This window comes from Tenrec ecaudatus, chromosome 8 (genome assembly GCF_050624435.1).
Source record: "Tenrec ecaudatus isolate mTenEca1 chromosome 8, mTenEca1.hap1, whole genome shotgun sequence".
NCBI lineage: Eukaryota > Metazoa > Chordata > Mammalia > Afrosoricida > Tenrecidae > Tenrec > Tenrec ecaudatus.
In genome coordinates, this window is record NC_134537.1 from 81,802,046 (window position 1) to 81,814,222 (window position 12,177).

A 12,177-nucleotide genomic window follows, 5' to 3' on the forward strand; every position below is an offset into this window, starting at 1 on the left:
TTTGCCCTATCCGGAGTCTCCCTTCCCCCCCTTCTCTGCCGTCCGTCTCCCAGGGAGGAGGTCACATGTAGATCCTTGTAGTCGGTTCCCCCTTTCCAACCCACTCACCTTCTACTCTCCCAGTATCGCCCCTCACACCCCAGGTCCAGAAGGTATCATCCACCCTGGAGTCCCTGTGCCTCCAGCTCCCATATGCACCAGTGTACAACCTCTGCCTTATCCAGTCCTGCAAGGTAGAATTCGGATCATGGTAGTTGTGGGGAGGAAGCATCCTGATCCTGGGTGAAAGCTGTGTTCTTCATCGGTACTACATCGCACCCAGACTGACCCATCTCCTCTCCTAAACCCCTCTGTGAGGGGATCTCCAGTGGCCGACAAATGGGCTTTGGGTCTCCACTCTGCACTTTCCCCTTCATTCACTATGGTATATATATTTTTATTTTTTTGTATGATGCCTTATACCTGGTCCCTTTGGCACCTCATGATGGCACAGACTGGTGTGCTTCATACAACTCTTATCACAATCCATACATACATCAATTGAGTAAAGCACCCATATACATTCGTTGCCCTCGTCATTCACAAAATTCGCCTTCCACTTGGGTTCCTGGAATCAGCTCAGTTTCCTTTTTTTCCCCTCCCCCTCCCTCTCTGCTCCCCCCTTCCCCCTGCATCCTTAATAGTTTATAAATAATTATTTTATCTTTTGGGAGATGGCATCTTTAGAGTGATAATAGCATGACTAAACTTCTTTAGAGACGTGAATTTTGAAGGGTGATGGAAGCAAGTTAAATATGTATTTAGGAAGACACAGAAAATAAATTTGTAAAAGAATAGATAGCTAATCATTTTGAATTACTTCTAATTGAGTATCTGTGCAGAAAATTGATCAAGGTCTATTCCTGGAATTCTGGTTTACTTAACTATGTCTGTTGTTCACAGCTCTTTTCAAGTAGCATCCCTGAACAAGGGAAATAGTCTTAGTTGATGAGCAGGATTTTGTTAGAATTGAAAGGAGTAGACAAATATATCCTATTTTAAGATTTTGTTATTAAATCATAAGATAAAACCCAATATTATTGTGCATTTAGAGCATGTTTTAGCAAATACTGAACTAAAAGGTGAGGCTTTTCTTGATTCTCATTTTGATCTAAGAGATACTTGTAAAGTCATAAAAGCTTGCAGTACTTAATACCTTAGTTTATCATTGGCAAAATATTTATTTTATTCTGTGTATGTAATTTAAATGTTTAGATTTTTGAGTAAATGCTTTGAAATCTATGATTGTCATATCCTTTTGGGAAAAAACCCCAACAAAACAGTAAGCCAGTCCTAGTTAGGATATTGTGGTTAACTTTGGTTTTTACTAAATTTGCCAATATGTATATGATTATTGATCATTGAACTATCCCAAATTCTACTGAGTTATTTTGTTCAGAATCTCTATTACTGTCAATTCTCATTTGCAGTGTGCTAAGCTGCCTTTATTTCAAGCAGTTTTTACTCTTTGAATTATGGTTATCATTAGCTTGTAATGAGGTTCTAATAATACCTAATACGTAAACATAGTGCATATTGAAATAGAAATAAACAATGTGTGATTTTCTAAGAACTCCAACTGCTTTCTAGATGGAGTGAAGTTACCAGGAAAGTAGAATTCTGGGTCCAGGTTCTGGAACAGAATGAAAATGGTGAATACTGCCCTGTAGAAGTGATATCTGCCAAGGATGTACCAACAGGAGGTGTTTTCCAGCTTCGGCAGGTAACAAAAATGTGAATATTATCTATGTATATTCCCTTCATTAATACTAGAAAGCATAATAGTAGATTTCCTTTAGCAGAAAGCACCATGCTTGAGACATGTTGTTTGGGGCTGAAGAGTTAACTCTGCAGGTCGATTGTCTGAGCCTATTGTTGCAGGCACTGTCTCAGTATGTGTCCTTGAGGGCCTTCCTCTTTTTAGCTGACGCTCTACTTTACCAAGCATGATGTCCTTTTCCAGGCATGGATCTCTCCTGAAACATATCCAAAATGTGTGATTTGAAACCTTACCATTCTTGTTTCTAAGGAATATTCTGGCTGGCTGTTCTTCCTCCAAGACATTTTTTTGTTGTCTGACAGTTCACCGTATTTTCAGTGTTCTTTGCTAACATCATACGTTAAGCCCATCAGTTCTTCTCCAATCTTCTTTGTTCATTGTCCAGCTTTCATATCCATATGAGGTGATTGAAAAAGTAACATTGTTTTTCTTTAACACTTTAAAGAGTTCTTGTGCAACAGATTCATCACATGAAACAAGTTGCATAATTTCGTGACTACTCCCATGAGAATTGATTATGGATCCAAGTAATGAAAATCTTGACAATGTCAGTATTTTCTGTTTGCATGATGCTTTCTGGTGGTCCACTTTATTTTCTTTACTTAGAGTTGTTACCCATATTGACAGTTATGGTCTTGGATCTTCAACAATAAGTGTTTCAGATCCTTTTCAACAAACAGCATTGTAGCAGCTGGGTAGCCTTCCTCCAATCTGATTTCATTTTCTTCTTTTTATAGTCCAGCTTTAGCGCTTAGTAACTCAACAGACAGGCTGAATAAGCAAGGGAAATGATACAACCCTGGCTCGCACCTTTCCTGATTTTCAACCCCGAAAATCTGCTTGTTGTATGTATGTATGTTTGAGTTCCTCAGGAGCAAAATTACATGTTGTGGGATTCCATTCTTTGCAGTTTATTTATAGTTTGTTATGATCTATGTAATCAAATGCCTTTTCATAGTCACTAAAACAAACACACACCTTTCCTGGTATCATCTGCTTTTAGCCAAGATCTAGCTGACGTGCTATCAACAATGATATCTCTGAATTTGACTTGAATTTCTGGCTGCTCCCTGTCAATGTACTTCTTTCTCATCAGCAGAATTTTACTTGTCCATGGTGTTAATGATGTTGTTCAATAATTTCCACATTCTGCTGGGCCACCTTTCTTTGGAATGGTGCACAACTAGTGTGATCCCTTCTAGTCCTTTGACCAGGTAACTCCCCTCCACATCTCTTGGCACAGATAAGTGAGTGCTTCTAAAACGGAATTGTTTTTCTTTTTAAAACATCTCAATTGACATTCCTTCGAGTCCTGGAACCTTGCTTTTCACCCGTGCCTTCATTGCTGCTTGGACGTCTTCCTTCAATACCATTGGTACTTTGTCATATAGGACTCTGAAATGGTTAAATAGCAATCCATTCTTTTGGTAGAGTGACTCAGTGTATCCCTCCCATCTTCTTTTACTGAGTCCAGTCCAAGGCCATAAGTCTGATATTAGCCCATATGTTCAATACCAATCTATAAAGTCCTCTTCAAATTCATGAAACACATGCAATGAAGCCAAAGACAGGACGATCACAAGCCAGTGGGTAGAAAGTCTTTGGGTCCAGTGGTGTTGTAAATATCTCAATGCTGGCAGGGGTCTCTGTGTGGCTTCTCTGGCTTCCGAGGTCTGGTTGCATCTATGTGCCTTATCTTCTGCAATGTCTCCCAGAGTGGCAGAGAGAGAGAGGTGTCTTCCACCTCCAAGGAGGAAGTACCAGATTTCCCAGAATTCTCAGGAGAAGGCCATGCCCACTCAGATGTCTCATTGGCTATCTCGATTGACAGCCTAGACTCCACCCCTACACTCTTAATCCTTAAATTAACACCAGATTAGGTGACTACCACAGTATCTTTCAGCATTACAATGAAGGCTTAAATTATTTCTTCCAGATTGTGATATGCTGAGCATGTTCTTCCTATTTAGCATGGTTTTAACTTGTGATCTCTGCATGTTTCACTAGAATGCTTGAGCTACCTTTTGAAGAATTCTTCTGTTTAGCTCATTTGTTGTTGTTGTTTTTTTTATCATTTTATTGGAGGTTTATACAGCTCTTATAATATTCCATTTACTTCAATTGTATCAAGCATAGTTGTACATATGTTGCCATCATTTTCTAAACATTTACTTTCTATTTGAGCCGTTGGTATCAGCTCCTCTTTTTACCCTTGTGACCCCTTGATAATTATAAATTATTATTTTCATATCTTACATTGACCACTATCATGCACATTCCTGTCGTTTATCTCCCTGATGTGTGTGTGTTTGGGGGGGGGTTGTTTAGCTCTTTTATGCTATCGTTTCCTCCAGTTGCTTCAGCAACTGTATAGTCATGAGCTCATTTCAGAATCTGACATCCACTGGGTCTTTTCTTTCTTTGCTGTCTTTTAATGACCTTTTGCTTTTCTTCATGTAGAATGTACTTGATAATGTACCACTCATCTGGTCTTCAGTCAGTAGTGTTTGATTTGTCAAATCTGTTATTGAGGTGGTCCCTAAATTCAGGTGAGATATAGCCAGGGTCATATTTTTTGTTCTCATGGGCTTTCATTTTAATTTTCTTCAACTTCAATGTAAATTTGCAAAGGAACATTTGATGGGTTGTTCTGTAGTTGGCCTTGACCTTGATTTGGCTAGTAACTTTGAGCTTGTCCTTTATCTTTTCCCACAGGGACAATCAGTTCAATTCTCTTTCATTCCATCTGCTGAGGTCCATGAGCATAGTCACTGTGTTGTTGAAAAAGGTATTTGTTATGAAGAAAACACTGGTCTTACAAAATTCTGTCATGCAGTCTTGTTTCTATCATTTCTATAACCAGTCATATTTTCCAACTACCGATCCTTCCTCTTTGTATCCAGTTTTCACATTCTAACCACCAGTAATCATTGATATATCTTGATAGCATGTTTCATCAATTCCAGATTGTAGATGTTGGTAGAATTCCTTCGTTTTTTCACTATTGACTTTGGTGGTTGATATATAAATTTGAGTAATAGTTGTAGGCATATAGATATTATCACATGCTGCATTGTTACCTTGAATGGTTTGTGCTTTTTAATGGTATATGTAATGTCCTTCCTTGTGAATCTGTCATTCCACATAGAAAACAAAGTCTTTCCAATTCAGAATAACCAATACCAGTCCATTTCAACTCATACTGTCTAGGATATAAACCTTTGTGTGTTCCATTGTACTTTTGATGACTTCCAGTTTTCTTAGATTCATACTCAGTATATTTCATGTTCAAAGATATTTGCAGTTTTTTCATCTTACTTTGAGAAATGCCCCAATAGCAAGATCTAAAAGCTTTGCTACATCTATGTCATTAAGATAGACTCAATTGCGGGGTGGCAGCTTTTGCATGCATTCCAACATGAGGAGCTCATCTTTGGGCACTCTAGCATATACGGTTCTGCTCAGAAGTAGACAGTTTATTTCTTTTTCCTAGTCTCTTCTTAGCCTAGAATCTCTACTGAAATCTGTTCACCTTAGTAAAACCTGCTAGTGCTTGAAAACACAATTGCATAGCTTCCAGCATCACAACAACTTACAAACTACCACAGTGATAAACTGGCAGATGAGTTGGGGCTTGAGACATGTTAAGTTCCATTGAGTTGGTTCCCACCCAGAACAAGCTTGTGTATAACAGCAAAAACTCTGCCGAGTCCTGTACCATCTTCACAGCTGTTCTTATTTGGGGCCCATTATTGTAACCACTCTGTCAATCCACCTTGTCGAGGCCTTCCTTTTTTTATTTTTCACTGCACCTTCACTTTACCAATGCCCTGTCCTCCTTCAGGGACTAGTCTTTCATCTGACAACATGTCCAAAGTATGTGAGATGAAGCCTCGCCATCCTTGCCTCTGAAGAGCATTCTGGCTGTGCTTCTTCTAAGACAGATCTGTGTGTTCTTTTGGCAGTCCATGCTACTTTCAGTATTCTTGCCTGCACCATGCATCACTTTTATTCAGTTGTTCTTAATCAGCGTCCAACTTCCCCAGGCTTGTGAACCAATTGCACATACCATGGCTTGGGTCAGGCACATCTTGGTTCTCAAAGAAACACTCTTGCCCTTCAACATACAGGAGGTCTGTGTGGCAGATCTGCCCAGTGCAAAGTCATTTGAGTTCTTGATTGCTGCTTCCATGAGCATTGTCTATGGCTCCAAGCAAGACAAAATCCTCGACAGCTTTAATCTTTTCCCCACTTACAATCTTACCTTTTGGTCCAGGTGTGAAGATTTTGATTGTCTTTACAATGAGGCACAATTCATATATATTAAACAGATATAAGTTTGTTAGATGTGTATATATTCCAGACAAATATCTGGGAATCATAACCCAAAGAAGATTTTGATCTGTCAGTATAGCTAGCAGAGGAGGGAATCGTGGTTACCACTACCTATTGAATTTTATACATTTGATTTGGAAGCATTATTTTATCTATTGCAGTGAACAGCATGGGAGGCCATATCTGGCCAACTCTGGCTTCCCTATTGCCAGGAAGCAAGACTTAGATCTTCTTTACCTATTCTGACAGTAGCCATTTTTCCCCTGTTCCTGTACGCGTATGCTCGGTTTGACAGTTTTGTTGGTCACACAAAACTCACAGTGAGGAGTTTTATTAGGGAAGTTATCAGTTACCTAAGTCAGGATTAACAAACAGTAAGAATACAGTCAGTAGTCCACAGCATCACCTTTCCTAACCAGCAGCCAAGTCTCTATCTCATCTTCAGCTTCTCAGTCATATGGTCTATTGGCATCTGCCTCTGGACTAGGAACCCAGCTCACCTATTGCTTTGTCTCACAGTCCATCTCAGGTACCATGAGGAAAAGGTACCTCATAGTCTCAGCACTGTTCTTCTAAGCCTGAATGCCTCATCCTCTGGTGCGTCTCATCTCAGCAGCCTGTGCCACTTTAGTCAGAGCTTTTCCAATGGTCCTGAGATTCCCCTCTGGGTCTCAGGTGTCTCTTAAACACTGAGGAATGGCTTTGAGGAAGGTATGGTTTTCATCTTTTAGCTGACCAAAATACCTACCCAAGGAAAACAGTGGATTATGTCTTAGAGATGGCCCGAAGAAAACAAAGGGTGTGATTTGGTTCATATTCTCTGTTAAGGTCAGGACTTTACCCCACCTTAATACTGTAATAGAACTCCCTCCAAAATGGGATCTTAGCCACAGACAGAGAGTCCAGAATTATAATACATCACAGAAGGAATTATGCCTAGAAGGTCCGTATTAATTGATTATATCTCAGCTATACTTCGTTTTATCCAACCATTAGTAGAATACTGTAGCCAGTGGGTTTTCATCCTTTAAGACAATATTGCAATAGTAGATGAGTTTTAGAAAAGGAATGTTGAAGGCAGTCAAAGCAAAATGAAGGAAGAGTGAATTTTTTAAAATTGCCTGTAGTTTTTAAGTTTCTGAATGCTTTAGGAGGAAGATAATAAACATTTTCCCTGAAAGTATAAATGGAAGAAAATTAATTTTAGCATATTCATTTATGTATCTGGGCAAGGAACTAAAGCTAGAGGAAATTTGCTTAAATTGAAGCACATGATAAAATGGCATTCTTAAAGGCGTGAAGAACATCTTTTTCTGAGCATCTGTTAAATTTATATATCATCGGGAATGACATAGAAATCCATCTAATTGAAGGGAAGCATAAATTAATCTGTGGTTTAGTGTCAAAGGTTGGTGAACATTAAAGTAGTTATCATACTTGTAGTCTACATTCAAGGTGTTCCAGCTTATCAGGAAAGACTTGTTCTGGACAATGTAAATTTTGACCTGGATTTGGAAAAGAATCAGTTTAAGGGCTGACGAGGTATTTCATATACAGATGGAAATTGGAAAGATGCAGGGGCTGGAATTAGGTAAGATTAGGTAGAAAATAACATGTAAGAAGGGCTGGAACACAGAAAGAGAAGAGATGAAGCGTATGGCAGCTAGTTAATGAAGGCCTTGAATGCTACACTCATTTGAATTTAATATGCTTGAAAATTAGGCCTACTGTTTTTGTATGGGAAACTGGGAGAATAAAATTGATTTGTTTATTGCACAAGTATTTATTGAGTCTTGTGTAATGTGATAGTCACTAAGCTTTAGGCTTATTATGGATAAGACAAACAGATTCTTTATCTTGGATCATGGAGGCTAGTGAGCGAGAATGACTTTTACTAAATAATTTCATAAATAGGTATAAAAATTCAGTTGTGATAAGTTTTACTAATTACCTGAAGTATGAAAATTTTCCAATGAGGATATTTAACCTACTCTGAAGTAATCGGGAAGACTTTCTTGAGGGACCAACAGGGAATTAAATTCTGAGAGATGACTGAGTTAACTGGGCAAATTTGGAAGTATCTCTGCAGAGAGAAGGCCATGTGCACAGGTTTACTTGGGGAGACAAAGAATGCCTTTGTGGCTGGCTAACAGCACAGCAAAGGGGTAAGGTATGAGGCAAAGCTGAGAGGCAGGTAAATATGAGGGCCTTTCAACGGTTGTGGGAAAATTCCATTATCTTGTGCTTCCATTTTTTTATGAAGTCCGTTGAGTGTAGGGCCTTGCAGGTCTTGTAGACATTTGTATTTCTCAAAAGGCACTTGGCTTCTTAGTAGAGAGCATGTTGAATGGGACAAAAATAGATGTGGAGGAACTAGTAAAAAGCTAACATGGCACACAACTCTGATAGGACTATAAACTCACTGCCATTGAGTCAGTTTTGACCCACAGGAACCCTATGTGGGATTTCTGAGACTGGGAACTTTTAAGGGAGCAAAAGCCTTATCTTTCTCTTTCTGAGCAGCTGGTGGATTGGAACTGCCAGTGTTGCATAGCACACCATCATGTAACCCACTATGCCACCATGACTTAGTTTGGACTATAGAGGTAGTTTAGAAAGAGATCGAGTAATATAAATGTTGAAAGCTATTTGAGTGGTAAAATCTCTTAAGCTGGTAATTAGGGAGGCACTATGACTGCACTCTTCATTGAAAATGCAACCCTGGGAAAGATTGGATCTGAAAAGAACATGAATTCAGTTTTGAGTATGTTGAATTTAGATAGTGCAGTGTAGACCTCAGAGACAAGATCTGGGTTAGAAATAAGCATGGTTGGCTTACCTATATAACTGTAATTGAAACGAGCCTGAAGGTCAGATTATTGAGAGGGAAAGTATGCAGTATGAGAAGAAATCAGATCTTAGAACTGAACCATGAGTCAGTAAACCCAGAAATACTGACTGAGTAGAGGTAACAACCTGCAAAAGAATACTTGAGCATAAGCAGGTCAGGTATGCATGAAAATCAGGAACTAGTTTATGTCAAAGGAGTCATTGTTTGATGGGGTCAAGCAAAATAATTTCCCTAAATTTGAACACTTATTTGAACACCTGTATATTTAACGTTAGAAACATTTGACATCACTGTGGTATGTGCATGTGATACTTCAGGAAACAGCCATGTACTTTTTAGAGGTCATCTCGATCTACTACCTGGAATGATAAAACTATGGTTGAGTGATCTGCCCAAGGTCAAACAAGTTGTTAGTGATAACCTTTGAGTTACACTCAATGGACCATAACTCTTATTAGGTTGAACCATATGAAATTTGTATTTGTGTGGGGGAAAATTGACCTGAATGTAATAATTATAAGAAGTCTAATATAACAGTTACAGTATATTTTCCAAAATTTTATGGAACATTAAGCTAGTCCAAGATTTTTCTCTTTTCCTCTCCTTATCCAGAGTCTTCCCCAAAGTCCATATTTCACTTATCACACATAAGCACATATCTAAAATAAGTCACTTTTGTTTTTACTCAACTTCTTTAGAAAACTAAAATACCTTCTGATTAAAATATCTTCATACCATCTATCTGATGTATAGTCCTTAAGAAATATTAAAATATTAAATGTAATATTAATGTATTAAATCAATAGGCATCATTAGTTTATCTATTCAAACCTAGCTTGATAGGACCAGTCATTTTCTTAGTTGATTTTCTTGGTAACACAAAGAAAGTTCTTAGAACACACAACATTCTTCTATCTCTTTAATGGGGCATCCACCCCACCCCCCCGCCACTATCGTGACCCCAGTTCTACCTTACAAATCCCACTAGACCAGAGCATGTACACTGGTACAGATACGAGCTCTTGACACACGGAATCCAGGACAGATAAACCCCTCGGGAGCAGTAATGGTAGTAGCGACACCATGAGGGTAGGGGATGGTGGGGGAGAAGGAGGAGAAACTGGGAACCAAGTGCAGGGATTGATGTATTAGCACCCCCCTCCCCCAGGGGTATGAACAACAGAAACGTGGGTGAAGGGAGACAACGGATATCATAAGATATGAAAATAATGATATTTATAATTTATGAAGGGTACATGAGGATGGGAGGGTGGGGGAAAGGGGAAAGAGGAGCTGATACCAAGGGCTCAAGCAGAATGAAAATGTTTTGAAAATGATGATGGCACCATGTATAAATAAATGTGTTTGATATAATTGATGTACGGATTGTTATAAGGGCAGTAAGAGTTCCTAAATAAAAAGATTTATTAATAAAAAAGGAAGTTCTTGGAAACTAAAAGTGATAGAAAAGAGGAAAAGTAGTTGACTTGAAATTATAGATTCAAATTTCACTTTTTAATTCTGTTTTAGGTTCTTAAAATTTATAAATGAATTTTGTGGGCAGTAATTTGAGAATACCTGAACTTATCTTTAAAATATTATTTAATTAAAAATATATGCAGTGTCCCATAGTATTTATTTGGTAAATGTGCTGAATAAGAAACTTTTTTTTAATTAAAGGATCATTTTATTGGGGGGGCTCTTACAACTCATTGCAATCCATACATTAATTTTATCAGGCTTTTGCCATCATTCCTTTCTAGACTTTGACTTTTTTATTGAGCCCTTGTTATCAGCTCCTCTTTTTTCCCATCGCCCCATGGCCCCTTGATAGATTATAAATTATTATTATTTCATATCTCACACAAACCACTGTCTCCCTTCCCCCATGGTTTCTGTTGTTCTTCCCCCCTGGAGGGGTGTGTGTGGCTATGTATCAATCATTGCAATCAGGACCTCCTTCCTCCCCCTTCCCCCTACCCTTTTGGTATTGCTGTTCCCATTTCTGTTCCTGGATTCTGTGTGTCGTGAGCTTTTATCTCGTATCTATACCTATGTATATGTTCCAGTCCAGTCCAGAGTGAGAAGCATCACTGGGGTCATGACAGTGGGGGGTGAGAAAGCCTCAAGAACCAGAGGAATATTGTGTGTTTCATCGGTGCTTTACTGCTCTCCAAGTTGTCTCATCCCTTCCCTGTGACCCCTCTGTGGGGGGATGATCCATTGTCTACAGATGGGCACTGGGTTTCTGCCCCGATCCTCCTCATTCTCAACATTATGTTTTTGTTTGTTTGTTTGTTACGGATCTTCTGATGCCTGTTACCAGATCCTAATGACACCTCATGATCTCACCGGCTGGTGTGCTTCTTCCATGTGGGCTTGGTGATTCACTGCTGCATGGCACTTGTTTAACTTCAAGCCTTTAAGACCCCAGGCAGTATATCTTTTGATAGCTGGGCACCAACTGCTTTCTTCACTACATTTGCTTATGTACCCATTTTGTCTTCAGCAACTGGGGGATAGGGGCTATGGCATCACAAAATGCCATTTTCTTAGAACAAAGTGTTCTTGTATTGAGGGAGGATATGAACTGAGGCCCAAGGTCCGGCCAATACCTCTATTTTTTATGGACTAATGTATTTATATATATACACACACCTATGCTTATACCTCTATCCATGGCTTTGCTGCCCAGACCATTCCTCTGTTTCCTTTTGCCTTCCTCCTACCCCACTATTATGTTCCCCCCTTAGTACTTTCTCTTAGCTAGGTTGCTGTTGCTCCAACACCCCCAGGATATCTACAACTTACTTGGTTTTAATTCCTTAGGTGTTCCCCTGTCTGTAGTATTGTTTGCTCACCACCCCCTCCCCTTCTCCCCCCAAGGCCACTGCCCCCCATTGCTTTCTCCCTAAGCTTGCTTCCCATGCCTGCCTTATGTAAGTGGGAAATCCAACAATGACATAGACCAAACAATAAGAAAACAGAAGATTGAAAAAGGAAAAGGAAAAAAGAGAAATAACATACATAATTCCAGGTCTGTCTGCTGACCTTTATAACTATCTTCCCCTGGTCCTGGGGGACTTTCAGGTGCTGCCCCTCCTAGCCTGAATTCTATTTTGGGGCTCTTTAGAGGTTTTGTGGTTTGCCTTTGCAGCAGTTGCTGATCTGT

General features: G+C 39.2%; 1 protein-coding gene across 1 annotated transcript in view; it reads left to right on the top strand.

The window, feature by feature from the left end:
• KIF13B (kinesin family member 13B) overlaps nucleotides 1-12,177 on the top strand; it is a 267,948-nt gene that overhangs the window by 168,743 nt on the left and 87,028 nt on the right. Inside the window, exon 24 of the mRNA XM_075556442.1 lies at nucleotides 1,630-1,762. Within this exon, the coding sequence (XP_075412557.1) occupies nucleotides 1,630-1,762 (133 nt within the window). The remainder of the gene's footprint in view (nucleotides 1-1,629; nucleotides 1,763-12,177) is intronic.